Source organism: Recurvomyces mirabilis (assembly GCF_035927965.1).
Source record: "Recurvomyces mirabilis strain CCFEE 5264 chromosome Unknown scaffold_4, whole genome shotgun sequence".
NCBI lineage: Eukaryota > Fungi > Ascomycota > Dothideomycetes > Mycosphaerellales > Teratosphaeriaceae > Recurvomyces > Recurvomyces mirabilis.
Genome location: NW_027041938.1, coordinates 356905 through 383315, shown reverse-complemented (window position 1 = coordinate 383315; position 26411 = coordinate 356905). Strand labels below are relative to the sequence as shown.

The 26411-nt window shown below is 52.9% G+C and overlaps 11 protein-coding genes across 11 annotated transcripts; 5 read left to right on the top strand and 6 right to left on the bottom strand.

Moving 5' to 3' along the window:
• Positions 1-491: 491 nt before the first annotated feature.
• On the top strand, positions 492-1832 carry CUE5 (ubiquitin-binding protein cue5; the record flags this gene model as incomplete). The annotated part of the gene is made up of 2 exons (XM_064834688.1): positions 492-596; positions 669-1832. 2 exons carry the CDS (start codon positions 492-494, stop codon positions 1830-1832), a joined length of 1269 nt encoding a protein of 422 aa, XP_064697559.1.
• Positions 1833-2722: 890 nt separating this feature from the next.
• On the bottom strand, positions 2723-3284 carry LTS14_001979 (uncharacterized protein; the record flags this gene model as incomplete). Its single annotated transcript, XM_064834687.1, has 3 exons — positions 2723-3067; positions 3135-3151; positions 3212-3284. 3 exons carry the CDS (start codon positions 3282-3284, stop codon positions 2723-2725), a joined length of 435 nt encoding a protein of 144 aa, XP_064697558.1.
• A 1293-nt stretch (positions 3285-4577) lies between these two features.
• On the bottom strand, positions 4578-5372 carry LTS14_001978 (uncharacterized protein; the record flags this gene model as incomplete). Its single annotated transcript, XM_064834686.1, has 2 exons — positions 4578-5161; positions 5201-5372. 2 exons carry the CDS (start codon positions 5370-5372, stop codon positions 4578-4580), a joined length of 756 nt encoding a protein of 251 aa, XP_064697557.1.
• Positions 5373-5449: 77 nt separating this feature from the next.
• LTS14_001977 (uncharacterized protein) lies at positions 5450-6915 on the bottom strand (the record flags this gene model as incomplete). The annotated part of the gene is made up of 3 exons (XM_064834685.1): positions 5450-6067; positions 6123-6291; positions 6614-6915. The coding sequence occupies 3 exons, from the start codon at positions 6913-6915 to the stop codon at positions 5450-5452; spliced, it is 1089 nt and encodes a 362-aa protein (XP_064697556.1).
• Positions 6916-7172: 257 nt separating this feature from the next.
• Positions 7173-9521, top strand: LTS14_001976 (uncharacterized protein; the record flags this gene model as incomplete). Its single annotated transcript, XM_064834684.1, has 2 exons — positions 7173-8226; positions 9100-9521. 2 exons carry the CDS (start codon positions 7173-7175, stop codon positions 9519-9521), a joined length of 1476 nt encoding a protein of 491 aa, XP_064697555.1.
• A 17-nt stretch (positions 9522-9538) lies between these two features.
• Positions 9539-10384, bottom strand: LTS14_001975 (uncharacterized protein; the record flags this gene model as incomplete). The annotated part of the gene is given in 2 exon segments (XM_064834683.1): positions 9539-9876; positions 9892-10384. The coding sequence occupies 2 exon segments, from the start codon at positions 10382-10384 to the stop codon at positions 9539-9541; spliced, it is 831 nt and encodes a 276-aa protein (XP_064697554.1).
• Positions 10385-12095: 1711 nt separating this feature from the next.
• Positions 12096-14605, top strand: LTS14_001974 (uncharacterized protein; the record flags this gene model as incomplete). Its single annotated transcript, XM_064834682.1, has 2 exons — positions 12096-12329; positions 12395-14605. The coding sequence occupies 2 exons, from the start codon at positions 12096-12098 to the stop codon at positions 14603-14605; spliced, it is 2445 nt and encodes an 814-aa protein (XP_064697553.1).
• A 239-nt stretch (positions 14606-14844) lies between these two features.
• TRM8_1 (tRNA (guanine-N(7)-)-methyltransferase (tRNA(m7G46)-methyltransferase)) lies at positions 14845-15726 on the bottom strand (the record flags this gene model as incomplete). The annotated part of the gene is made up of 2 exons (XM_064834681.1): positions 14845-15556; positions 15605-15726. 2 exons carry the CDS (start codon positions 15724-15726, stop codon positions 14845-14847), a joined length of 834 nt encoding a protein of 277 aa, XP_064697552.1.
• A 2950-nt stretch (positions 15727-18676) lies between these two features.
• Positions 18677-20252, top strand: LTS14_001972 (uncharacterized protein; the record flags this gene model as incomplete). The annotated part of the gene is made up of 2 exons (XM_064834680.1): positions 18677-18721; positions 18780-20252. 2 exons carry the CDS (start codon positions 18677-18679, stop codon positions 20250-20252), a joined length of 1518 nt encoding a protein of 505 aa, XP_064697551.1.
• A 253-nt stretch (positions 20253-20505) lies between these two features.
• On the top strand, positions 20506-22134 carry LCB4 (sphinganine kinase lcb4; the record flags this gene model as incomplete). Its single annotated transcript, XM_064834679.1, has 1 exon — positions 20506-22134. The coding sequence occupies one exon, from the start codon at positions 20506-20508 to the stop codon at positions 22132-22134; it is 1629 nt and encodes a 542-aa protein (XP_064697550.1).
• A 1483-nt stretch (positions 22135-23617) lies between these two features.
• TGL3 (triacylglycerol lipase) lies at positions 23618-25459 on the bottom strand (the record flags this gene model as incomplete). Its single annotated transcript, XM_064834678.1, has 3 exons — positions 23618-23659; positions 23721-25325; positions 25379-25459. The coding sequence occupies 3 exons, from the start codon at positions 25457-25459 to the stop codon at positions 23618-23620; spliced, it is 1728 nt and encodes a 575-aa protein (XP_064697549.1).
• Between the last annotated feature and the right edge of the window lie 952 nt (positions 25460-26411).

Genomic DNA, 26411 nt, shown 5'->3' with positions numbered 1-26411 from the left:
TCGGATGTGAGATATCGTGAATGTGCAGTCTGGCTGGCCTCCGGATGAGTTGTGGCCAAACGAAAGTGATGAAGAGATTATCCGTGCAGTGAGCCTCACATGCTCTGTCTCATTGCCCTCTCATGACCGCTGACGTGCAGTGAACTCCTAGAATTGTATTCAACCAGGCTATCAGCATTGTGTATTGTGTATGCATGACTCTCAAGGCACTCCAGGAAGAGCAAGATCACGCGAGTCAAGATATGTGCTGCCCCCCAAACCTGGCTAGGGCCAACGGCGAACCCTGCATACAACGCCAAGGCCGTGACGCAGCATTCAACATAGCAGCTTTAAGGCAGCTTCCAGCTTCACAAACATCTCGATACCCAACAATACCAAGCGACAGGGGTGAAGACCGACATCTGATAATTCGAAATTTGGAAGTGACAGGAGCCTACTCTGTACTGGAAGAGTCTCGAGTAGCAGCAAGACACTTTCGGGAGCTGGCGAATATGGCAGATAGCAAGACCCCAGTATCTCCAGTCAAGGAGTCAGTCACGACGCGCGAGGAGATGGACTTCGACAACGACAACGAAGCCGAGCAGGAGACTGGCAGGGTAAGCCCGCTCGGCACAGACACCCACACAAACCTCAAATCACCTTCACCGAAACCACGTGTCAGCTTCCAGGAAGGCCACGAGGAGATCCCACCGCAGAAGCCGCCACGTCCCATCAACCCGCAGGAGCAGAACGAGCACACCCTCATCGAAGCCTTCCCATCCATCGATGCCAAAGTGGTCAAGGCCGTGCTGCAGGCGAGTGCAGGACAAGTGGAGCCTGCCTTCAACGCCCTACTTGGCATGAGCGACCCGGACTTCAAGCCAGAAGCAGCGCCGCCTCCGCCACCGAAGCCAGCAATGCGACAACCACAAACGCAATTGGAAGCCGACGAGATGTATGCGCGTCAGCTTGCCGAGCAGTATAGCGGCTCTGCACCTCGTGGACAGTCGAACTACAACCAGCGACAATGGAGTGGTGGGCGTGGTCCGAACCAGCAGCGCCAGCAGCATATGGACGATGATGAAGACCGAGAGCGCAACTTCTTTGACGATGACTTACCTGAGATAGGGAAGAACATCCAGCAGGGTTTCATGGAGACGCAGAAGAAAGTGAATGGCTGGATTAACACCTTCCGCAAGCGTCTAGACGGCGAGGATGAGGAAGAAGACCTATACTCAGGCGGCTCCTCGCAACAGTCAAGGCCTCCACCAGGCCAAGACAGATTTGGTAGCGGACGACAGAACTTCGGGCCTAGCCAAAGCGAGCAGCTACACGGCATTAGGAAGAGCTCCGAGGCGCAGGCAAGACGAAGCACAGAAGCCGGTAGATACGACGCAGACCCACACCAAATCGGCGACGACGAATTCGAGCGTCTCGAACTACGTGACGAGGAGGCGCCGCCACCGCAACCACCACGGACCAGCAGCCGGAAGAGCGCGAACCCAGACCTCTTCAAGACGCAGCCGAAGCCGCCGCAATCTGGTCCCGTGGACGAGGTCGATGCCGCAGATCGCAAGAGTGGTGATACGGGCAAGGCACGGAAATGGCAGCCCTTGACTTCTGTGGCACCGGCTCCGGAAGAGGATAATGACCCTTTCAGTCTCGGCGACGATGAGGACGATGTGAGAGAGAAGACTGAGGATGTGCGGAAGGAGGATACAGAGAGATTGAAGAAGGTTGCTAGTGAAAGTACGAGTGCTGATAACGCTAGCAAGAACCCGCTTGAGGAGAGTGAAAGGAGTGGGAGTATTAATGCGGAGGCTGCGGAGCTGTTGAGTGGGAAGAAGGACTAGCTGGGTTCATTATAACGGCAGCTTTTAGGCATGAGTACAACCCTTTCAATGACCAGACCCTCGTCAGGAAAGGATCGGAAGTGGCCTTGAACACACGGTTGTCCCAGGTCATGATGACTCGAGCAATCTCTAATCACGTCGAAGCTCCAATGCCTTTGTCATACGGACTGCGAGCATCAAGAATGCCTTCCGATCCGACAAGATCCGGACCATCCCCATCGGCATCTATACAGCCAAGCTAATACTTATACAACCTCTCAGACCCTTCCCGCCTCAGCACACGATTCTTCGCTCCATAAAAGAACAACAACCCAAGACATCCCGCCGCAGTAAAAAGCAACAACGCAGCATTAGTCCAGTGACCAGTAGGATACCCCCTCTCCTTCTCCCCCGCCTTATCCATACCCCCACAATCTGCCCCGGCGCCCCGAAAGAGATATTCATCGCAATCGCCAATCCAATAGCAGCCGTAGAAAACAAATTACTTCTCAACCAGCCCAAAAGCGGCGGAATGCAACTGAAGGCTCCACTGGCTGCTATGACAAGGCAGCTGTAGCGAGCGGCGAATGCGGATGGTGGGAGGTCGGCGGAGGCGATGAAGCCGATTGCGCCGATGGTGGCGAAGATGGCGGAGTGCAGGGCGCGGGCGTTGAAGTGGTCGGCGGACCAGGCGACGACGATGGTGATTACGTAGGCGACGGCGTAGAGGGTGACGGTCATGAGTTGGGCGCGGAGACCGGATTAGCCTAGGCCGGCGGTTATGGTGGGGGTGAAGAGGGAGAGGGAGGAGAAGGGGGTGGAGATGCCGAAGTAGACCTGTGGACTGTGAGTGTGCATATATGCAAGAGCAACAGTCAGCAATCGCTTACAGCATGATGGGCGTAAAGTCGCTAGTCGCACAACGTTGCCTTGGCCTCAGTCCAGGTCAGATGCACGCTTTGGCCATGTGAGCCGTCGACACGGAGACGATCGACGGCGAGCTGCTTTTCGGATTCCGACAACCACTTCGCAGTCTCTGGGTAGTCTGGTAGAAAGAACAACACCAAAAGTGAGGACAGGACCGACGGGATGCCTTCGAGGATGAACAGCCATCGCCAAGCACTCAGACCGCCCACCTGGTTCATGTGCCCGACACCAAAAGCGATGGCACCACCGAATGCGCCTGCGAGAGTAGCCAATGCGAGGATCAGTACGACTCTGATTGATCGCTCTTCGGTACGGTACCAGAAGGTCATCTAATCTAGGAATGGTCAGTTTGCTGTTTTACCGGAGCTGTCATACGTCTGATCATGACTTACAAACAAGACCTGGAAAGAGACCTGAAAGTGGCATCATTAGCGTCGACTCGTGACAACCTCACCAATGTAACCACAACTCACCAGCCTCGAAAACACCCAGCAGGAAGCGAACGACTGCCACGGAGGCGAAGTTCTGAACCCCACCTAGGCCCATGGTGATGGCACCTCACGAGAACATCAGGAAACCGATCCATCTGCTCGGGTTCACACGCTTGAGCATGTAGTTGCTTGGGACCTCGTGGGGACATTATGAGCATGTATGGGTGTACTTGCGACCATTGAAGGGCTTTATCATACCTCGAACAGCGCATATGCGATGAGGAACAACATCAGAGCGATAATGTATTGATAGTTCGTCATATGAGTCTCTGAAAGAAGGTCGTCGTGGTCTTCCGCATTCAAGACCTTGGCATTGCCAATATTTGTGTTGAATATCCGGCCCAGTAACCTGAGTCATCCAAGTGAACGTAGGTGAGTGGCGATGAGTCAGCGAGACACGCGAGTGAGCACACAGGCCACCTGCTACTTCCTATTCGAGCGAGTGCGAACGTAGATACTTACAAAAATTAAGCAACTTGGGACTCCCAGTACAATAAATAACAATTTGATCGGTCTAGATAGCAGAGAAGAGAGAGAGCTGCACATAACGGGACGATTTTCAGATCCTGCTTCCAGACCAGAGCTTTGTCGGCGGTGCTGCCATAGCCACTGTATGGTTCAGTTCCACGTTCAACATTGGTGGCATCTTCGCTGCCGGAGTTGTGCTTCTCGTCGTATGCAGGGGAACCCATGCTGTTGACCAGATCACTAGATCCAAGGTATAATAGATTACAGCAAATCAGACAAGCATCAAGAAGAAAAGTTCAAGGAATAGCCATTGAATATACCAAGACCAAGTGTGGAGGCGCGGGGCTAGCGTTGCACAACGTGGATATCGGAATGAGGACCACTAACACGTCGGCAAATGCTCATCGTTCAGCATGCCGTGTAGAGAGCCTACCTGTCATGCAGTACTCGCGAGCGGCTACCATCGTCCGGTGCATAAAGATCCGAGTGCTGACGGTTAGTGCTTGTGCTGGCTGCATTCGCCGGCGCCGTATGCCGCCTTGGTCCGAATACGTGCCGGAGTGGATCCGACGCCTCACATCCTTCACGGCAGCTGCGGGCCAGCGATCTTGGTGTATTGCTTGGTCTGACATCGACCGAGCCCTTGATCCAGTGCATTGGGTAGTTGTGCTAGCAAGATGCCGCCGTAGCATTGCGGATTGGCGACATTGCAACCAATCGAACACGGGATCAGAGCTGTCCCACCAACGAACATTTCTAGAATGCTGCAGACCTTGGCGAAGTCGTCGCGAAGATCGCAAGGCGAGTCACGACTATCCGGTCACGATGACTTGCGACTTCTTGGACTCCATTCCGCGGTCGATTCATGGAGCTGTGCAGTCTAGCAGAGCAACGAGTACCCCATGCTTAATCCGTTCGCTAATGGCTTGTGACTTGATCGAAACCTAGGAGCAAGAGTCAGAGTACCAGCAAGGCGATCCATGCGAAAGCCGTTCACGATGCCATCGATGGCATCCGGAATCTCCTGTGGACGCTCCATGTGCTCGGCGAAACAGTCAGAGTACCCGCCGCGCGGATGAAAAAGGTCAGCGCGTCGACGTCCGGGCACTATGCATTTGTGATATGTCCAGCCGCCCAAAATAAATGCATATCGTAAAGCCGCGGTTAGTCTGTTCGGCATGCTGGACCGCCTGCACCGTCGCGCGCTGTGCCCAGGTAGCCGGAGGTCGCGGCGAAATACAGCCTGAAAGGCATCATCTTGAGCGGCTAAAAGTAGTCGCGAGATATCGAGCTCATGCTTCCAAGCCTGGTCTTCTTGCTCTTGCGCACTAGGGTGGAGGTGCCACATGACTTCGATTTCACTGACCTTACGCCAAGAGCCCCAGACATGCTCGAACATCTGAGGATCCCAGAAGATCGTCGTTGGTCTGTACGAATCATTTGGGAAGTCACCCGGCATGGCCTCTAGACAACGTAGGAGTATCTTGACAGAGCACGAGTCACCTGGTCTGACTTCGTCGGGCCACTCTTCAAGGTCGACAATCTGGGTCTTCAGTGTCCAGTCCGAGGGTGTTTTACCGTACCAGAACGCCATGTCCGCCAGCCGAGATTCCAATTGCCATATTCCGCTCTCCTTCCTGCCGTACTCAATCAGGTCAACCCCTGCTTGTTCCATGATGCTGATCCAACTCTTGAAGCGTTCGTTGTTCCGTCCACTCAGATGAGCAACGAGCATGAGAGGTGTGAGTAGCTCTACCCCATGATGCGTCGGTGAATGGCAGAATGGGTGAACCTCCAGCTTCGTACCCCGTGAATGTTTGCCCCTGCGCACACCGGCTCCATAACGAATTTGACCCAATCAGCGGTCCAACTCGCGGAGGTTGGGATCTCTGTACCCCAGAGAGAGTGTTGAGCGATTACAATGGCAGCGAACAATAGCGCTGATGCTCCATCTGTAAGCCTGGCCATTCCTGCTAGCTCAGCCGTAACGTGATCCAGCATACAAATCTCCAAGAAGTCGGTTGGTGTGCAGTCGCTACCCAGCTGCAGCGCAAGTTCAAAGCGAAAATGTAACGGAAGAGCATCGAAGTTGTGGATTGACGATTTCGTGATGCGGACAAGGGATAGCGGGATGGACTCGCCCGTTAAGCGAGACTCAGAAGGCGCCCTCGAACCCTCCATCCACGATTCGATGACTGATTGCACATCAAAACCAATGGACTTCACAAGCTCCGAGTGCAAGCCCGGAACGTGTCGCACATTGGCATAAATGTGGTAAAGAGAATCCATTTGTCTCAGCTCAGGGGACACACTCAGAAGATAGCGAATTATCGAAGTCTTGTCTGATTTGTAGTAGTTTTGCGTCGCGATCTATGTGACACAAGGGTCAGCCTTCATGTGCAGCTCAACACGGGGTTTGGTATACCTTAATCAAGTTCTGCCCGAAGTCGTTGACGTCAAGTGGCGAAGCCTTGCCAGACTCGATGAGCTGACGTACATTCTCGACGCTTCCTCCGTGCACCATCTGGAAGATTTGTGCAGCATCGCTTACTACCCTCCATTCGCGGAGGGACAGTGTCCAGCCTGCTGCAGCTCTGTTCTAGGCTATTTGCCAAACTGCGTGGCTGAACCAGGGTGAAATTTTGAACGACCAACACTCCTTAGTACGATGCTTGTACTTGTGCCTGACCGCCTCAGATGACTAAGGTTGGTGGCTCGATGCCTGGTTTGAACTTGATACAGCAGCTACGATCCCTGACGATGGTGTAGCAGCGGCTAATGGGTGTGACAGTGCAGCTGTCTTACTTCCACAGAGAGCCAGTAGCTTAGAAACATCCTCCATCAGCATTGCTTGTGTTCTTGCTTGAGCTTGCAATGCTATGCTAGATTGCCGTCCAGGTGTTAGTGCATACTCACATTTGCCGTGCTATTATGTTCTCGATGGATGTGGCAACATCTGCGATCTTGCCGACACTAGACTTACAGCGCTGCACAAGTGCATCGATCAAAAACGCGTCCTCGTCGTAGCCCATTTGATTGCGAGACAATTGGCGGAAGTGCAGCTCCATAATCATGAGTTCGTTTGCTGTATCTTCCAGCGTCTGTGGCGCATCGCGTACGGCCTTGTAGATGCGCCTGAGCTTGGTAGCACCTTCGCCTAATTGAATAGCCAAACTTGCCAGTCCGAGAATGCTGGCGGCGACTCCGACGGCTTCCATGATGCCGAGATGTTTTGCTTGCGAATGTCATACACTTAGGAAACGTACTGTACTCGACAAGGTAGGGGCCCAGTCTTATGCATCGATATCGCTCTCCGGGTGAGGCTGAGCATACGTCCCGCCTGCAACTGCATCATGCAGTACGCGCAGATGGGTGTAGTGAGGCCGCATCGTATAATGCGACTTGAAGGCTGCCATCTCGCTTCGAACTTTGATTGGACTATGAAGCGCTATGGTAGTAGCATAGTGTAGACGGCATGTCCGCGTGTTTTCGGGACAGAGGATGGATCTATGGTGTACTTGAACGTGTCAGAGGAACACCTCCCCAAAGCAGTCTAGCGCGCTCTCTACGGTCCAGAAGCTCCATCAACCCAAAGCTCAGAACATGCTTCCAATCCCTGCTGTCAAGCACGCCAATGCTGCTTGCAAAGATCCGGATAGCAGGTATCGGCAGATGTAGGACATACGGTACGGAGCGAGGTCTGCGTCCAGTGCCTGTGTTACCCGATGCCAACATCGAGACATTCCGAAATGAAGCCTTCCTCCCAGCACTTCCAGTACTCCTGCCCAGAAGCACTTTTGGCAACCTGCCAGCGGTACAGAAATGGTTCGAAAGAGATGATGAGAAAGGCGCTCCTGTCACTTTGAACCGCTCTTACCTCTCTGGCTTTGGCTCAACTATAGTCCCATTGGAGATATCAAGTAATCATCAATTCAACCGGATCGAGCAGTCTTTCAGCTTCTTCCTCGAGTGCGTACAATCCTCCCAATCCAGACACCAAAGCCGACCGAACCGCTACTTCAGCGCGTACGTGCCAGGGGCGCGAGCAATCAAGAAAACCGCTACATCTAACGACTTCTTCAGCGCAGCTGCGATCACACCGCCTACCGCGAAGATCTACCTCGCTCAGGCGCCAATATATGATCTACCGCAAGCACTTCGAGATGACCTACCCACGCCCGAGCTTGTTCTCAAGGCAGGAAAGGGGGATGTCTATGATTCGTCCATCTGGCTAGGACAAGCCCCTACATATACGCCGCTCCATCGCGATCCTAATCCGAACCTGTTTGTACAGCTGGCGGGTACGAAGGTGGTTCGACTGTTCAAGCCAGACGCTGGACGAGCTGTGTTCGCGAAAGTTCAGGAGAAAATTGGAGGAAGTGCGTCTGCGACATTGCGTGGAGAGGAGATGATGCAGGGCGCCGAGAAGCAAGCACTGGAGCAAGAAGTGTGGGGCTCTTCAGAGGTCTCGTTAACGAGTGCGTACGAGACCATTGTTGAGCGAGGCGGTGGCTTGTTTATACCAAAAGGTTGGTGGCATAGCATTAAAGGCGTGGGAACAGGCATGACTGGCTCGGTAAGTGCAGCATGTTGGAATTTAGTGTTCCGAGCTAACGAGTGCTAGGTGAATTGGTGGTTTCGTTAAACATCCTACCATCGTGAGCCAGGAAATGCCAATGTCCCGGAGCGACGAGAAAGTCCACCTGGAATACACTGCCATAGTTGCTCGTCAGGCTGCTGGTCACATGCGAATAATTTACCCAGTCTCGACGAGGGCGGCAAGGGCTTCCAAACAATTGCATTTGCTATGGATACTAACAGGTACTTGTACATGAAGCCAAATGCCACCGAGCTGTCCCAGACTCATCCCACGTTCAATCAAAGCACCGTCCCTGGACTACAGACCTATTTTGTCGCTCTCAAGCACAATACATACCTTCGGATAGTGCACAGGTTGACTCAATCAGAGGCAGAGTTTGTTGGTGCCCATGCAGCGGCTCGCGCTTCCTAATCGATACAGCCCCACATTCTGCCGATGTCATTCTCTCCAAAAAGTTGTTGACAAAGGCGTACAACTACAATAGCCGCCGCAAAGATGTCGCATTGCCACGACGAAGGACACCACGATCACGGTCATGACGATCATGTGCACGACCATACAGACGACATTACGCCTGCGCTCCAGAACCACATATATGAACAAATAGACTTCTCGGCCATCAACACACTCAATGAAGCTACTGCATCCTCCGGCAGTGCTATAGTGCAAAAAGCATGGACTGAGAGATTGAGTACCGAGCCCGAGCTGAGCAGTGACGCAGACGAACAGCTTCTTATGCATATACCGTGAGATATAATGGCATGCGAGGCATTGCTCCCACTGACAAAACCCAGCTTCACAGCCCAGATCCGTCTTCATAGCATTCTCCTTCGCACATCTACCTCGGACAGCGCTCCCAAAACACTGAAACTCTACCTCAATCGCGATGACCTCGACTTCTCTACTGCCTCCTCCATGCAAGCCACCCAGACTCTCGAACTCGCGCAGAGCAACGAAGTGCAAGAGTACCCTGTCAAAAGAGCTCTCTTCAACACCGTTCGCTCGCTCGACTTGTTCTTCGAGGATAATTGGAGTCAAGGAGAAGAAGATGTGACGAGGATAAGCTATCTTGGATTTAAAGGCGAATGGATGAAGCTTAGTCGAGAACCCGTGAACTTCCTGTACGAAGCAGCCGCCAACCCCAAGGATCATACGTTGCCTGCAGGGGTCGGCGATCGACTAAGCAGTAATATTGGAGGAGCGGGAGGAAGAGATGGAGCGTGAGATAATAGCAGGTGTCCTCAAGATCTCATCCGAGGTGCAGTAGCAGCAGGAATGTCGCCCAGCACATCTTCCATGGTTTGATACTCCGACTTCCAGCATCTCTGAATCACCAGGCCCAGTACCAAACCACCAGTATTTGGCATTCGTCGCTCCCGCAGCCGCTGCAATATACCTTCACTGTCTGAGGCATCTATTAGGTCCTGGAATGGCTCTAGCGTGGCTTCGATATTGTACAGAGCAGATCCAAGAGCAAATATTTCCGCCGCGATCGAAACATCCTTCCGCCACCCACCACCGTCGGCTTGTACCCAGAGCTGATGCGTGGTGCGGTACAGTAAGCGTGGCTTTGAGCCATCTATGGACGCTGCACCAAAATCTGCCACCTTGAGATTCTGATCGCCATCAAGGAAGAAATTTGCAGCATGGACATCACAATGCAAAATGCCCAGCTTATGCACGAAAGCCAGTGCTTCGGCTGCTTGACGTGCCCATTTCAATAGCACACCTGGCGCTGTTCTCTCTGGTAGATGGCCGCGAAGCACATATAAGTGGTCCCAAAAACAACCACCTTCAGCACGCTCCATTGTTAATCCACGCGGCGACATAGTGTCCACGCCGTAGTAGCGCAGGAGACTGTCTGGTTGACTGGTTTGCGAGGATATGCGCTCATATACACGCCTTTCTGTGTCGAAGAGGGATTGAAGGTAGTTCTGGATCTCAGCTTCGCTCTTCGCTTTTCGTTCCGCGGTATGGTCGCGATCGAGGACTTTCACAACTCTGTCCCTGTCGATGTCGCCGCCGGCGTAGATCGAGGAAGTCCAGCCTCTGGCGAAAACCTTGCGGTCTTCGTTCTGGTCTGCCATGTTTCGTTGGAATTATGTGCTTTGTTATGTGGGGATGAGAGCTACAACACATTGATTTTGACTGTCACTTTCACAGGGTGTAGGCGATATCTATCATAAAGGCATTAGGCTTCCATGGGGGCCAGTCGCGATCATTGTTCGAAACCTCACCATCTGACTAGGTGATAGCGGGGTACTTTATCATCCTGAGGCAGTCGGGAAGACCTTTCTCAAAGTTCGATGATCACAGGTCTCACTTCACCATACCGCGCACTAGATCTTAGATCATGATCACAAGGCGTTTCCTTCAGCTCAAAAGTTCCGACTGAAGCACTATGAGGTGAAATGCCATCCACGCTCGCCTCCACGTACAATCCCATGTGTACCACTGCTGATCACGACGTTGCCCCCAGATGATAATGAAAAGTTGTGGTCGCATGACTAGGGATGAAGTCGAGGTAACCCCTCCAGAGCCTCACACTATCCACAAATCTCGCTTGGCTTGTGCCTCATGTCGATCCAATGGGGCTTGATGCATGGATGATGGAGCCATCGTCGAACCACGATGAGCAGTGCCTGACGCCTATGTGGAATGTTTTGGAGAAAAGGAGGTGCTAAGCTCGCACACATATCCGTCTTCGCTAGTGAGCGTTCGAGATACTGGAGGAATACAGCTTTGCACGGAACAACAGAGAACAGCAGAAGCACCAAATTGTAGGGGCGGAAATCGTCGAGCGCGAGCTTAGAGTGGATCCCACATCCTTGTGCCTTGCAGCAGTCGCCTGGATGTGAATGTCTAGCCGCCACTCTTCTCACGCGGTGGCCGTTGTGGCTCGGTGGCCGTCCAGCGTAGCTGCGAGCATTCCCCTTCAGTAATAGCTGCCGAATGTGTGCTGAACTTCCGGCGACACGCAATGCTTCTCCTATATAGAGTCAACGGCATATCGTGCTCTACTCGTCGTTCAAAGCTGTCCGTGCGGATTCACAGTATCGCACTTGGTGAGGTTGGCCCGTTGGACCACACGGAAGACATGGATGATCTGCTCTCCGCATCAAGCCAAAAATAGCCTGAAGGCACGGTCCAGGGGTCGCTCCTTCTCACTTGTCCCTTCCCCATCCCGAGACAAAACGGTACCGCAAGAGTGGAAGGCGCGACGTGACGAGTCGTTCTCGTGGCAGTCACGTCGGGATCCATGCTGTCGAACGGTATGCTCGATTGATACACTTCCCAGGCGCCCGGTGTAGCGACCAGGAGGCCAACTCACGAGCTTCTGCACCCCCAAATTTAGCAGCCAATCGCGACGGGCGCCCATATAGTACCGGTAAAGTAGGCCCGCGTGTCGAAAGGTTGTAAGACGGAAGGCTGGCTGGCTGCCGGCCGTTCTTCAATCGCATGTGTCTTTGTTTCCGCCCTGTCTCGCTGCCATCTCTGCTGGTGAGACCTGATCGTTACCTCCGACACCACCACGCTCGCTATTTGCCGTCACTGCAGGACGACGTTGAGGTCATCCGCTGGTATCTGAGAGGATAATCACCCAGTCACTCGCTTATCACACTCCGGGAAACTGCGTTTTGACGCTGACCACTACCACGGCGCGCGGTCGTCAGGCTGTCAGAGCAACGTGAGATCTATCCACCGCGGAGGACCAGGACTCGTGCATACCTACTTTAGCAATACATCCTTATCACTGAGCAGTGGGAATCACGATTGCTACCGCGTCCTTGGCGGGATATGGAGAGTTATGTCGACTACTCGGGCTCAGTCGCGTATCAAGAGTCGGCCGATGCGCAGAACGCAGCCTACTACGCAGCCAATGGACAACCGCCGATGGTCGATATCAAGCCACGGCTCACCAAGAGCCAACACGAGATGCTCGAGAGTGAGTACAACAGACAGAACAAGCCGAGTACGAACGTGAAGAAGGGATTCGCCGAGACACTGGGTGTGTCGCTGGACAAGGTCAACGTAAGTCATGGCAGATTCGCTGTGCCTCCCCTTTGTGATCCTTTGGCTAAGAATAAATGTGATAGAATTGGTTTCAGAACCGCCGAGCCAAGTCCAAACAGGATGCAAAGAAAGCTGCGGGAGCCTACCACATTTATTCCTCCTCCCAGGGACAGTCTAGCCATCTCTCCTACGCTTCAGACTCGGACACATCACCATCGTATCCTTCCGACGACTACGCCTCCATGATGGCCTCCGATGAGAGGTCTTCAGCACATGTGGGATCCAACAATGGAATCAGCCAGAACGACCTTTACGAAAGCGTTCATCACAGTACCGACCACACCCAAGCATACGAATTCCCTCACCAAATGCAGCCAGAAGCATTTGACAGCCCACAGGAATACAACCGGAGGACACTGACGCAGGAGCAATTCAATGCTTATGCTCAAAACGGAGGGTTCATGGATGGCACGGCAAGTTACGACGTGTTCAACGGCGACTTCTCCGGCGACCAGCAGATCATGCGCCAGATCTTCCCAGAACTCCAGCCTGGACAGGTCAAGCAACAGGACGTATACACTTTCCCATGCCCAGTCCCACCACCAATGTCAAGCATCGATTCCAGCATACCCTCGACTTTGTCAGAGCGTTCGATATCGACTTTCCCGTCTACCTCGAGCATGCGTGAGCCAAGATCGATTTCGTCTGGACACTCTGATTGGGCAGATAGCCGAAGCTCTTCTGTGTCGCTCAACTTGCCGGATAACTCGTTTCAGCACACAATGCAGCAGCCTGTCGCCACGAACTCACAGTGGCAGCCAGGGCAATCAGTCCCTGTTGACTTTGATGCATTGAATGAGGAGTTTCGCCAGGCGTCGCAGGCCCGACATCCAGAATCATCACACCAGATTCAAGAGCAGTCTCTGGCTTGGCCAATCGACGATGCCTTCGAGCGCAGGGAATCGCAGACATCATCAATGCTCGCTCAAAGCATGGGACATGTGGGTCTCAATACACCACAACCTCAGCAGAACGCTACATTCAAGACACCTGCACCTCCTGCCAGCATTGCAGCTCGTCGGCAACGTCCTCGTCCTACACCCATCGGTTTGGCCGCTATGCGCAGCCAGTCCTACAGTGGTGCCGCTCAGCCTGGATCTCCTGGTCAAGTTCCACTTCATAACCTCCCTGCGGGCGCACCTCAGTTGCGACGCATAAGATCATCCAACGTCGTGGGAGGCATTGCACAAGGTCGTGTTCAGAAGGCGATGCCTGGCGCGCCGCAACGCTCACCACTCGTATGGAACTTTGCCGACGCTGCAAGCTCGCCCAAAATTCTGCGACATGCCTCTTCGCACTCGATCAGCAGTCTTGCGCCGCCAACGCCGATGTCACCGAGAGAGTTCCAGCAAGCAGATCTGGGTCGAGCACATCCCGGTTGGCAAGCCTCCGGTCAATTCAACCGCCAACCGAGCATCAACGAGACGGAAATCGAGCATGGCCTGCCCGTACAACATACCACATTCGCACAGCGACAGAATTTCTCGTCTCCTCCACATACGCCAATGTATCATCAGCAATCCTTCATGCAACAGCGTATGGCTAGTAATGTGATCAACGAGAACACGCCACCGCAGTCAGCTCCAGCAAATCAGCAGAGCTTCCCATCGCAAGCATTTCATGTGGCGCCCATGCCAGCAGTCCCACCACCTCAGCCGCAGCATTATACGAACGTCGTGCTACAAGAGCCGCACTTCCAGGCGCCCGCAATAAATCATATGCCGCAAACGCATGTCCAGCATGGCATGCCGGTACCCGAGCCCCAAGTTGATCTGAGCGACCTGGCATACACACAGCTGGTCCCCATCATAAATGCTGCGGGCGAGATCGAAATGGTCGTGCCCCCACAATTTATGCAACAACTACATAGTCGGGAACAGATGCCGCTACACCAGCCCGTCCCACAAATGCACCTACCGGAGAAGTGCAACAGCTTCGAGGGTATGCTAGGCATGTTTTCCACGGCGCCTCCGCCGCCACCACCTCCACAGGTCACTGCGCCTATACCAAAGCCATCGCCCCGGCCGCCGAGCGAGTTCTTCGCGCACGAGTACACCCCTCCCGTAGACCTGAAGCGCGCAGCCACACCACGAAAGGTCGTGGATACGGGACCAAAGAACTACTCCTTCACAAATCAAAGCCCACTCGACTTCGAAAGAGGGAAGAGATCACGGGCCTCCGCTACTGCTTCCAATAGCCCAGCAAGCAGCAATGGAGCAAACTCTAGCTCATGACGAGCTATGTCTAATATTAACGATCTACACGCATATACCCCTGATACGTCACTAATCATCCTGCGTGGTGCGGTAAAAGTCCAATTTACACGGCGAGAATTGGGTAGCATCATGATGAAGGTCCTATAGGATCGGGGACAAAAGACGACCACGAAACACTTGTACCATACTATCTGCATTGCATGGCTTGTAGCTAGACATCATAACGAACAATCTGATCAGCTTCCCTTCCCTCTTCGTCAAGGCCAAGGCGGGTCTGCGAGCCTTCTGAACACTGCCACGTGCTTCTGTCCACCGTTTCGTTCTACTTTCTTGCCTTCTTCCGTCTCTGTCTGCATCACTTCCACACACTCGTCGTCTGCCAACTCCGCCTCGAGCACGCGCTCGAAGCTAGGATGAGCGTCAAAGTGCCCTGCCATCCACATGTGAAGGTCTTCGACGTCCGTGATCGTGTAGACCATCCCACCAGGCTTGAGCACGAAAGCATACTCGGAATTGAGCGTCGTGCTGACGATCCGCGCCTTGTGCTTCCGAGTCTTGAAATGCGGGTCGGGAAAGCAGAGAAAGATCTTGGAGAGCTGAGCCTTGTTGAAGAAGTTGGGAAGGAACTTCATGGTGTTTGCTCGGATGCAGGAGACGTTTTGATAGAGTCCCTCTGACGCATGTTGGACGCGTAAGGCTTTTGCCTTTTCCTGCACGAAATCGGTGACTGAGGTGCGGATCTCGAGGCCGAGGATCATGGTTTGTGGTAGTTTTGGTGCCAGTGCGAAGAGGAGGCCGCCGTAGCCACAGCCGATGTCTGCGAATTCGACTTGCTGCGTCAATTTGGGATGACCATATTTCACCAGGTCTTCCTTTGCTATGAGATTGTCTTGACGTATGCCTGCTGGTGTGGTCGCCGCATATGCTGGAAAGCGCTCCGCCCAGTCCATTGCGGCAGGGCATTCTGGACTGCGAAGTCAGTGTGGCGTCAGATGTCCATACCATTGGAATTCCTACTATGTCAGGTCGTGGTCGGAAAAGGGATTGGCATGAGCGCGCTGCCGGTAAAATTTCTTCTGTGGCATCTGTCCTTCTTCTTTCTCATCGCGCTTTTGGCGCTTCTTTGGTGGCCCGGCCATGTCGTTGATGGTTCTGAAATGAAGATTTGCTTGTTCCAATCATGCAGTCGTGAAGCCCATGTTCCCCAGGATTCGAAGGCTCAAATTCCAGATTCATGTCTTGGCTCATCGTTTCAGGTTACTCATCACTCCGTGCTACTGCAAATGCGCTGCTACTGTCTTTGTCTTGCTTGTGACGAGAATCCATGCTGTGACTGTCGGACTGGTCGACCGTGTCAGATCATGCGCCCCGAGACTATGAAGGAGACTAAATCTCGCCAAGAGGGCTACACGAGACTGCCAGACCCATTACTAGTTGTAGAAACCCGTCGGTTGTTGCCCACACGACGAACCCTCGCGCGGGCAATGCTAGACTCAAGAGCTGTGTGCAGGAGATTGCTGCGCCGCTGAATATGAGAGACGAGAGAAACAGAAATGCTTGACGAGCTTCTTTAAGTTATTTGCATTCGCGATATCATGTATAGTGGTCCAAACAATACCTTTGTTCTGGCGCAGCTTGGCGACGCAATATGTATTCAGATGACGAGGGCACTAGGCCTGCCACTTCCTCCTCTATCGATGTTCACACCTGTCCAGCCATCGAAAGAGCAAAGGTTGCTTTCTTGGATAGAGGCCTCGTCATGTCTCTAAGGCCTTGAACATGCTGAAACATGTTGGTGGTAGTCGTGTCCTTCGTCGACTTCGCACTTCAGTATCTCGCTCTCTGGTCTCCTCATTCGATCACGTTGGCGTCCTTGCACAACTTACGCGTTCTCATTGAATCCACAATTATGATCAATGGATGCACCACAGTGTCTATCAGCGGAAAGTGGGCATTGAGACCGATCAGCGTGCATTCACTCAGACGATGAGGAGATAGAGATTGACAGTCGAATGGACCGCGATATTTCAAGCGTTCTTCTTAAGACAGACAAGCCATCCTGCTGCCAGTGTGTCCTCCGAGCACGAGCGATACTGGACGGAGGTATAGAGAGGTGAATCGAGGATTTGGTAGCCTGTCTGTATACTCGATCGGCTCTGGGATCGTATGAACATGCGAATATAGCGCGTGTCTTAGCCAGACAGAATCCAAGGGGCGCAAGGCCGTGAACAAAACATGCGCGTGGGCACGGTGGCATCCCACCGTAACACATTGGACAGACTGGCGTCACACACTCCTTAGATCGCTTTCACAACTTCTCCCCAGGCTTTGCAGACCTTGGCGAATATGCACATTTCGAAGAGAGGCGATCACAACATCGTTGATCTCCATCCTTCACTAACCTTTGAGCTTTAGCTCCCAATACTAATGCACTGGCGAGTAGATCAAGCATCCCAAGGTTGGATCCATATTCACCCGGGACCGAGTATGTAAACGATCGCCCTCTGAAGGAAGAAGCCGTGATGCCGTCAATGTTTACTGATGTATGATCCTAGTCCTGAATTGAGCTGCAGCGTAACGTCTATTGGCCCGGACCCACCATCATGTCAGCGCTGGGAACATTACAGAACAAAAAAGATACTGTTGTCTGTCCTTGCGAGAGCACGACACTGTACCGGCCAAAGCTGACTATTGGTCTTCGAGCTCTCGGAGCAAAGCGACTCAGACATGACCACGCGACGGTGCTCGAAGTGACCGTGTCCAGATCGTATGTGTAGTTTTCAGCCGTAGGGAATTAGGAGACATCCACCACGCGGCTACTTTGGCTAGCCATGACAGGGGTAGAGCTTGTCCAGATTCTCTCGAATGTATCGTCGTGCAAGAAGAGACTTTCAGAAAGACCATAGAGGCAGTTCTGTGGTCTGGCCGCACTCAAGGGAACGAAGGGATGTAGAGTGTAGTCATAGAAGCGAGACGAGACGACATGCGGCTCATGGGACTGCCGGCTTGGCGCTCTACAACATTCTTCACACCTCCAGTCCGTCGTCCTGATAGAACCGTCTTTTATTACACTCACTTCACAGGTTGGCCAGATGATCCTACTCTGTGGTGGTCGTTTCTAGCAAGTCGATGCCGATATGTAGCGTTCTTCATGTTTCATGGTAGGCTATTTCTAGGCTTCCCCCTTGTTTTGAAAACCGACTTCTACTACGCCCTCACGTTTCGGCTTGTCAAGATACATCATGTCACCCAGTTGGCCAAGGACACAAATGCCAGACACAACGGTAGCATGCAATCGACGGCAACCTAAATTGATGCTGGCTAATGAGTGATCGAATCGATCGATTCTTGAAGCTTGCTGCCATCAGTCGCGCAAGCACGCCTCTGGTAGCACAAAACGGTCCACGGCATCATGCGGCTCGACAATGGCTCGGGAAGGTCACGAAGCGAGTGTTACACTAATCCACCGGGGATGCCATGTCAAGCTGCTTGCCTCGACCGACGCGTCGGAAACTTTTTCCAATGCTGCAGTAGACTAACCTCCCAGCCGATCCCCCAATATCGGACACGATACACATTGTTGTCCCTGTGGTCGAACGGCATGGCCGAACGCAACGCACAAATTCCTTACTGAATTAACACCGCTCAATGCGTAGCACATGCTCGTGAAGCTCGTGAAGCTCGTGAATCCTCGTGGCAATAACGTACCTGCCACACCTTCTTCGACTACCATTGCCCCGGCACGGCTCTACATTGACTTACGATATTCACTATCATGGCGACCTGAATGAGATTGCAAACCTTTCACGACTACTGTATTGACGACAAACGATTGATAAAGCAAGCTTTACCTTCTGCAATCAAGCACAAGCAAGCACGTCCTTCAGCTCGGGCAAGGGCAAGGTGCAACCTTTGACATTCTACTACAGGCGAAGTATTATCTTCAACGCAGTGCGATTAAGTCCAATGCTCGGCGTCTCGGCTAGCGATTCTCCTTGAACACGACCTACGAACAGATGCAGGCAGGAAGCCGCACTTACCAATTTCCCGTCACTTCTTCCTGCGCTTGCAAGCATACCTGCCGGTGGGATGACATTCTTCACTACCTGGCAGATGTGGGAGAAGTTGTGCTTTGTACGTCGTGCTTTACCTGACTCGAGCCAAGCCATACATTTCTGACATACTTTTGCAGTTCTTGGGCTGTGCTGTTCTTGTCATCGTCGTGGCAGGCGCTACCAAAGTAGCATATACTCATTGGAGGCTCAGGAAGTACAGTGTACTTGCAGAGAAGGAGAGGAGAGAACAGATGGTGGAGAGACAGATGAGCCAGAGACGGCGGCATGATGAAGTACCATTTGGTATCCGCGCGCTGGAACATGGTCTGGAAGTTGACGGCGTTTGGGTCTCGCGACCTACAACACCAGAGGGAAGCCATCGTAAAGACTCGAACATCTCAAATGTCGAGAAACAGCTATGGTCTGCTGGAGAACTCTCAGATCCACCATCAATCGCCACATCCACTAGGGATCCGAGCTCGAACTCTTACCGTGTTATATTAACAGAACGGCTGCCAGCCACCCACAGAAGTTGCGAGAATGAAAATTACATCACGAAGCCTACTCGTGCTCGACATCCGCCGTGTTCCCACGAAAAATGGAGCAGTCGAAACTACTCTCATCGGTATTCACTCACTCAATCGTCCTTCGAGGAGTTCGAGATCGCACAACAGCACTCATTGGAAGCTATCCGGCGTGCTTCGACAAGTGAGCAGCCAGACAGCACTAGTAGCGGTGACCACAGCGACGACTCCGGCCACAGTGGCAATGATGCCGATTCTATCACGGCAGCCGCACCTCGATTATTCATTCGGTCAACACCACGACCAAAGGATCACTCTGTCGACCTTGAGCTAATGGCGAGTCATCGTAGGTCGCAGGCCGCAGAGACCGGTCAGCTCACCCCTCGCACAAGGAGACCTGGACAGAGTAGAGACTCATCGCTTGCCTCTATGCGCACTGGAAACCAGCACAACGATTACTTCAGTAATATGCAAAAGTCGCCTTCCGACGGGGGGTCACCCATGAATCCATTTTCGAGTCCCAAGATCGATGCCCTGCCGGCTTCAGTACGACGCTCGAGCATGCCTGATGTGACGCCTTTCGCACAGTTCTGCCAGACTGCGCCTCGATCTCCGAAATCGACATCAGTCAGCACGACTCCACTAGGCAGCGCTCACGGCACCAGACGCAATAGCGAGAGTCTAGACCGATTTACATCCGCATTATCCAGTCCAGTCATCTCACCCATATCTCCTCTCACGTTGTGTGAGCTGCCAGCAGAGCCTGTATCGGCAACCTCACTGCAGTCGTCGCGACCAAGGCGTACTTCGTTTGAAAAGGTGGCTTCACCAGTCATAAGAGGCTATGGCTCTGGGTTTGAGATATTGAAGCCCGGATCTCTGCACTCACCAGAACCGATGGAGCAGCCTCTCGAACGGACCCGAGCCGGACCACCAATATCACTACATAATCATACACGCAGGTCTCGGTCCAGTAGTATAGGGTCGACAGGACGCAAATTGCAGAAGAAGCGAAGGCCTAGTATCGACTCCACGAGCACAGGCAATTCAAGCAGTGGTAGACAGAGCCGGAACAGTGTACGATAGAAAGCTGAAAAATCTGTACCATATTGTCATCATAGTCGATAACATTTCACATTCCATCTGCCTGTGTCGAATGCCGTCCTACTTAGATTATTGTGCCTCGGTTTTCGCGTTACACAACTTGTGAGCGAAAGCGAGCTTGGAGCCGCTGACGAACCAGCAAACTCTCCTGCCCATACATAATGCGTCTGACCTTTCGTCTCTAAATCCTCAACCATCAAGTACTGCGCTTCACTCGCTCAGCGCAGCGATCTAGATGGCAAGCAGCGCACCCAACCCGTTTGACGACCCGGCTGGTTCCGGAGTCGATGTATCGTCCACAACCGATATGCTCACAGCAGCCGCTGTGCTTAATGTGGACCGTAATGCGACACTGACTCTTGGTACGGATGCTTTGATTGTATTGGACGACGGACTGAAGCACAGGAGAAGGCCTGATAATCTCTGCGGCCTGCTGCCCCAATTATCGAAGACGACTCGAGCGGTGCCTTTTTACAACATCCTTTGGGCGGAACTTAGTGATTTCGAAATTACGATCAAGTATGCGCAGCCATCTGGGAAGAAGGCTTGCAAGGTCGGGTCTATCCACTACTCGGTGACGGACAAGAGTCTATATGCGCATGCGAAGCAGTGGGTAGCTGCACTTGTGAACAGAGCGTACCCATCCAATACCAAGCGCAGAAAGAGGATTAAGGTCCTGGTCAACCCTTTTGGCGGGCAGGGCAAAGCGCAACAGCTCTGGACACGCGAAGTGGAGCCTATCTTCGCTGCGGCGCAATGCGATGTGGACGTTGAGAAGACGGCGTATCGAGGGCATGCGAAGGAGATAGCAGAGAAGATGGATGTGGACGCTTTCGATGTTGTGGCTTGCGCTAGTGGTGATGGTCTGCCTCATGAAGTGTTTAATGGTCTGGCGAAGCAAAAGTATGCGCGAAAGGCTCTGCGACAAGTAGCTGTCACGCAGATACCTTGCGGCAGTGGTAATGCTCTGAGCCTGAATATCAACGGGACTGACTCACCCAGCCTGGCTGCTGTAGCTATCGTCAAGGGCGTCAGGACGCCTATGGATCTTATGGCTATCACACAAGGCAGCGAGCGATACTACAGCTTCCTGTCACAAGCAGTCGGCATTGTGGCAGAGAGTGATCTGGGTACCGAAACTTTGCGATGGATGGGACCCTTCCGATTTACATGGGGGATTCTCATCCGCATCGTAGGCCAGACTATCTACCCTGCAGAAGTCTCCATCGTCCTTGATAGTAGCGATAAGCATGCCATCCGCGAGTCTTACCGGCATGCCGTTTCAGAGCATCAATCTGCTCTAGACGACAACATGACACTTTCACCAGACGAAGACACCCGTGCGACATTTGACACTGAGCTGTTACCAGGTCTGAAGTATGGTACTGTGGCAGATCCGTTACCAGCGACTTTCGAGACCGCAGATCTACCTACCTTGGGCAACTTCTACACAGGCAACATGGTATGGATGTCGCCAGACGCTCCGTTCTTCCAGGCTGCGCTGCCAGCCGATGGCAAGATGGACATGATAAACATCGACGGCATGCTCTCACGGATGACGGCTTTGCGAATGCTAAGCAGTGTCGAGCATGGCAAATTGATGGCCTTCCCGGAAGTCTCTTACCGGAAAGTACTCGCCTACAGGATCTCGCCGAGGATGGCGCCAACACCTTCTACACGCCGAGTACGTGCCAAGATCGGACGTTGGCTAGGCGGAGCCGGGAAGCAAAAGCAAGGTCTGGTAGCAGTCGATGGCGAGAGTGTGCCATTCGAGCCTTTTCAGGTGGAGGTTGTGCCTTCATTAGGCACTGTCTTGAGCAAACGCGGTGCAATATACGAGCTTGATCCTGCGTTGGGTCCATGAGAGTCATATTCAACTTATGGGATGGCGAAAAGGAATTTGATTTGCGATACCCATTTTGTTCTGCTGGTGGTATGCTTTGCTGCATGCATTTGGCATTATTTTTATAGTACTGTACATCATCGCCTCATCAGGTCTCTACCCTCACTTTCCTCCCAACCATTCCTGGATCACAACTTTACTAGAATGCCAGCGATAACTACCCACTTCGTGTACTAGGCCGGAGTTATCGTTTGGGGTGCCTCTTTGCTCAGGTCGTTACTCCACATCATTCGGCTTGCATAGTCGACTGTCATGTCATCGATTTGTCCTCGGAATGAACAGGTGCGAGCCGAACGAAGGTTTGTGACTTGGGATTGGGTGTGTTCTATTGGCATGATTTCATCGTCACTCATAATGGTGTGAAGTCTTAGTCCATTGGCGCGTGAAGTATTTGTGCAGATCCAAGTCTTGGTGGCCACCAGTAAGGCTGCTTCAGCGCTTCGTCCTGACTGAGTCATGCTTGGTGCGTCCGCCGTCACCACCATGATGACTGCGGGCCTTCGGCAGCTCTCCACCATGGTATGTAGATCGCCGTGAAGTAGACGGACGCTGCGGTTGTCTCATGTCCGACTTTGTCTCGGCAGAGTAGCCGACGACCTTTGCACCACCGAAGTGCACATGCTTTGACTGGGGTGCTGGAGGAGCCCGATAGCTCGGAGACGTTGTGAGTCGTGGCCGCGCTAATGGTGCTTTGCTATAGCTTCGAGTACGTTCCGCGGCTGGTCGTGGGCTTTGGTTCGAGCTGCGTAGGAAGCGAGTGAGACCCTTCTTGGGCTGGACCGTCGTCTGATAAGTCCTTGCGGCGTACATAGTGGCGAAAGTAATGCTTCACAATTGAGGAGGTTGCGATGGAGTGGAGTGAATGAACAATGAGGGGAGCATGAGGATATAGTACATGCCTAAGATATTGTATCTTATCGCCCCGAGGCTGAGTGTACCTTAACACGGCAGCAGGTCTGGACATACGAGTGCCAAGAGGCGAAGAGGTGAGGTCACAAGGAGGGTCTTGTGTGCGGCCCCAACCACAGATCCTGGACCAAGAGACTTCCAGTTTGCCATCCGGCACGCTCGGTACTAGGATTAGCTTCACAGAGCGTCGAGCATTACGCAGCTCCTCGCGGACAGCAATTTCTGGCGTGGTGTTGTAGTACCGCCTCGACGATCTGTGATTGGGTCAAAGGCTTGGTTGGTATCAGAAGCTGTGTTCGCCGATCTATGTCTCGCAAGTGACCAAGATGGTGTGCAGCTACTGTCCTCACATGCAGAGGGGCGCAAACGCGAGAACTAATGACGTGCATGCATGTGCGTGTGATGTTTGTTGGCGTTGGGCGGCTCGGCCCAGCAGCCGAAAGCTGTTCCCTAGTTATGGTGCGTACAACTCTTGGCATACTCTCGTCCTCGTACACTTCCGTCTGCTTCCGTAGCCGAGTGAATAGTCATGGTATTATAAGGCGCCAAGCGATGCAGTCCTCTGCTGCCTCCTTTGCTACAAGGATATCAAAGTCAGCATGAACAGAATCAGCCACGAAGTAACCGGCAGGACTCACCCGATTACCTTGCCCAGCCGGCGCATGTGATTCGACCTCACCATTGGATGGTCTCCTGCGACGTACGAATTGGTAGGCTCGATCGATCTCGATCTCGACTGTGCAACGAATCTTGAGAGCTGAAATGGCTGGCCATACCGATCGTTCGCCCTTCAGTATCCAGTAGTCGACTGCCTCTCGAGTTGGGTTTCGAAGCAGACGCTCAAAGTCTTTCACGTTAACCTTGGGTACGACAGTCCAAGAGGCGCCCGGCACGGTCTCATCTATGAGCAGACGGCGGATGCCTTTTGGTAGTAGACCTAATCTGTCGGCCTGACTGAGCTGGTGGTGAACTTCCATGGCAATCATCCGCATCGCAAAGGCTGTCCACGACTCCCGGCTAGACCGCAGGGAACTCGAATGATGCGCCGTGGGGGACAGAAAGGGGGCAAGATATGGACGTGCTTGGGAAACAACGTAGTGATTGACGTTGAACATCTCTGCCACCCTGTACAGTGGTGTATCTCTGCCTCCTTTCCAAGTACGCTTCTTCTTGGTAGAATTCTTCTTCGCTGCCTTCATCGCGTGAACAGCAAGATCCCAGGGTTCGACTCTACCATCTCTGGTCTTGCACATCAAGGTCACTGGTGACTTAGTGGGATCCGAAGCATTCGAAGCCAGTGCAGCCGACCAGATCAAGACATGTGGGGCTGTCAAGTAATTGAGCAGAGTCGGCATGCCGTCAACAAGCTCAGAGATGGTAATGTTCAGCACCCGCCTCGTGCGCTCGTAAGCTTCTTCGAACGTGATGTCACTAACATTCGCTCGTACACACTTTTCGAGCACGTCAACATCGAGAAGGTATCCATCTCGAGCAAATCTCCTTGCGCGACGTAGTAGTGTTGACAACCAGCCATGTCGTGTGTGCGCTGCGCTGGTAGCGTCAGCCGCACGATGCGACGAGTCGGTGAAAGCACTCAGGTCGATACCGTCTCCACTCAGGAAGTCCAGTAACTCGTCTTCTGTATGCACTCCTACTAGCGCGGCCATCAAGGCTCCAGTGGCTGTTCCAACCATGATTCGTGGCAGTAACCCCTTGAGATGAAGGGCCTTGACCACGCCCAGATGGCAGAGACCGAAGACAGAGCCGCCTTGGAGAATTAGACAAGTACGTCCCAAGCTGAGCCGCGCATCATGCATCGTCTCCAGTTTCTGCTGATGGGTCATCTCAGCACCAGGAGATGTGTCATAGTCGCTGACAAAATTGACTGCAGTCGCAGCATGTAGTACATAATCCTCAATCAGAAGCTTTGTGCCAGAGTATGCTCTGTTAAACAGCTTGGGGGTGGTGATGTTGCCTAGGTTCCGCACCACGCCGCAGCGCAAATATCGCACAAGAGTGATGAGGTCGCCCTTCTGGAGTGCTGCGAGGTGCTCTTTCTCACGAGCAAATATCAGTCTGTGATCGTAATCCTTGCTTGCCTGCGCCTGTCTCCAGTCATTGTTGCCGACAAGCTCATCGAGCTGGTAAGCCGCTGCATGCCACTCTTCATAGTTCGGTGCCTCGTCGAGTGTTTGGAGAAGGGCTTCGGTCTGCTGCTTAGTGTTTACGCGTTCGTATAGATGCTGTCCATGTTAGCAAATGTCGTTGTATCTTATCCGCTCGAGGTCATGCATACTGGCCACCAGAAGAATGTGATGTCAAGCACGGCTCGCCATATCGCTGTGATGGTGTTCCATGCTTTCGTTAATATTGCCATGACTGTTTAATACTGTAGAGCATAGCAGACATGGTGTTGCAGCTTGGAACGACATCGTGTTCGTGCAATATTCATGGACGAAAGGGAAAGAGGCCTGGTGTGCTCCTTCACATGCCAAAGCTTCCAGACGGCTGCTCTCGGGAAGCGCGTACTATCCGCCAGAGCAGCTGCAATGCAGACATCCAATGGCAGATACCCTCGTGCCCATTGGTAGCAGGTGCTTTGGTCAGCAGGAGACAGGACTACCCGTTTGTTCCAATTCTCCATCCTGGTCAAAAGCTGCAATGAGACACTGGGCAGATTCATGGAGAAATGATCATGATCGGTACGAGCACTATAATAGACCTACACCGTCCCAAGATATCAGGTGGCAAGTTCGTTCGTCGCCTTGCCTATCCATGCTCATGTCAAGATGAGCTCGTGCCACTGATTGTTCGACACACATTAAGGACAATGACCGCCAACACTTGGGCGCCAGACCTGGTGGAGCCAGCAGTACCATGCCCGATACCACGACCCAACGCATACTCCAGATAACATCAGACCTCCGAGTGCTTATGCACTACCCTCCAACATTTCCTCAATCCCACCCAGTGCAGGACCTGCGTATGGTCTCGGCTCGATCAGTCTGACGAGGGCATCGTCAAGTCGTCTTTCCTCGTCCTGTTCTAATTCGGCCATACTCTTCTGTCGTCGTATGACTCGTCGTGTGTCTAGTCTGTCGCCAAAGGACAAGGACGACATGTTGCTGAAGCTGAACCCCGAGCACCCAGAAGAGACACCGGACATCGACCTTTCAGCCGATAGTGGTGACGTTGAGCAAGTCGAAGGCGCAGAGGTAGGAGGTGTCGATGGTCGGAATACTGTCCTTAGGCGTTGGAGGGACTGCCGTGGCCGGAGAGGTCGCAGACTGTAAGAAGGCATTCTTGTATGAGTTTGTGAATGGAGTGCA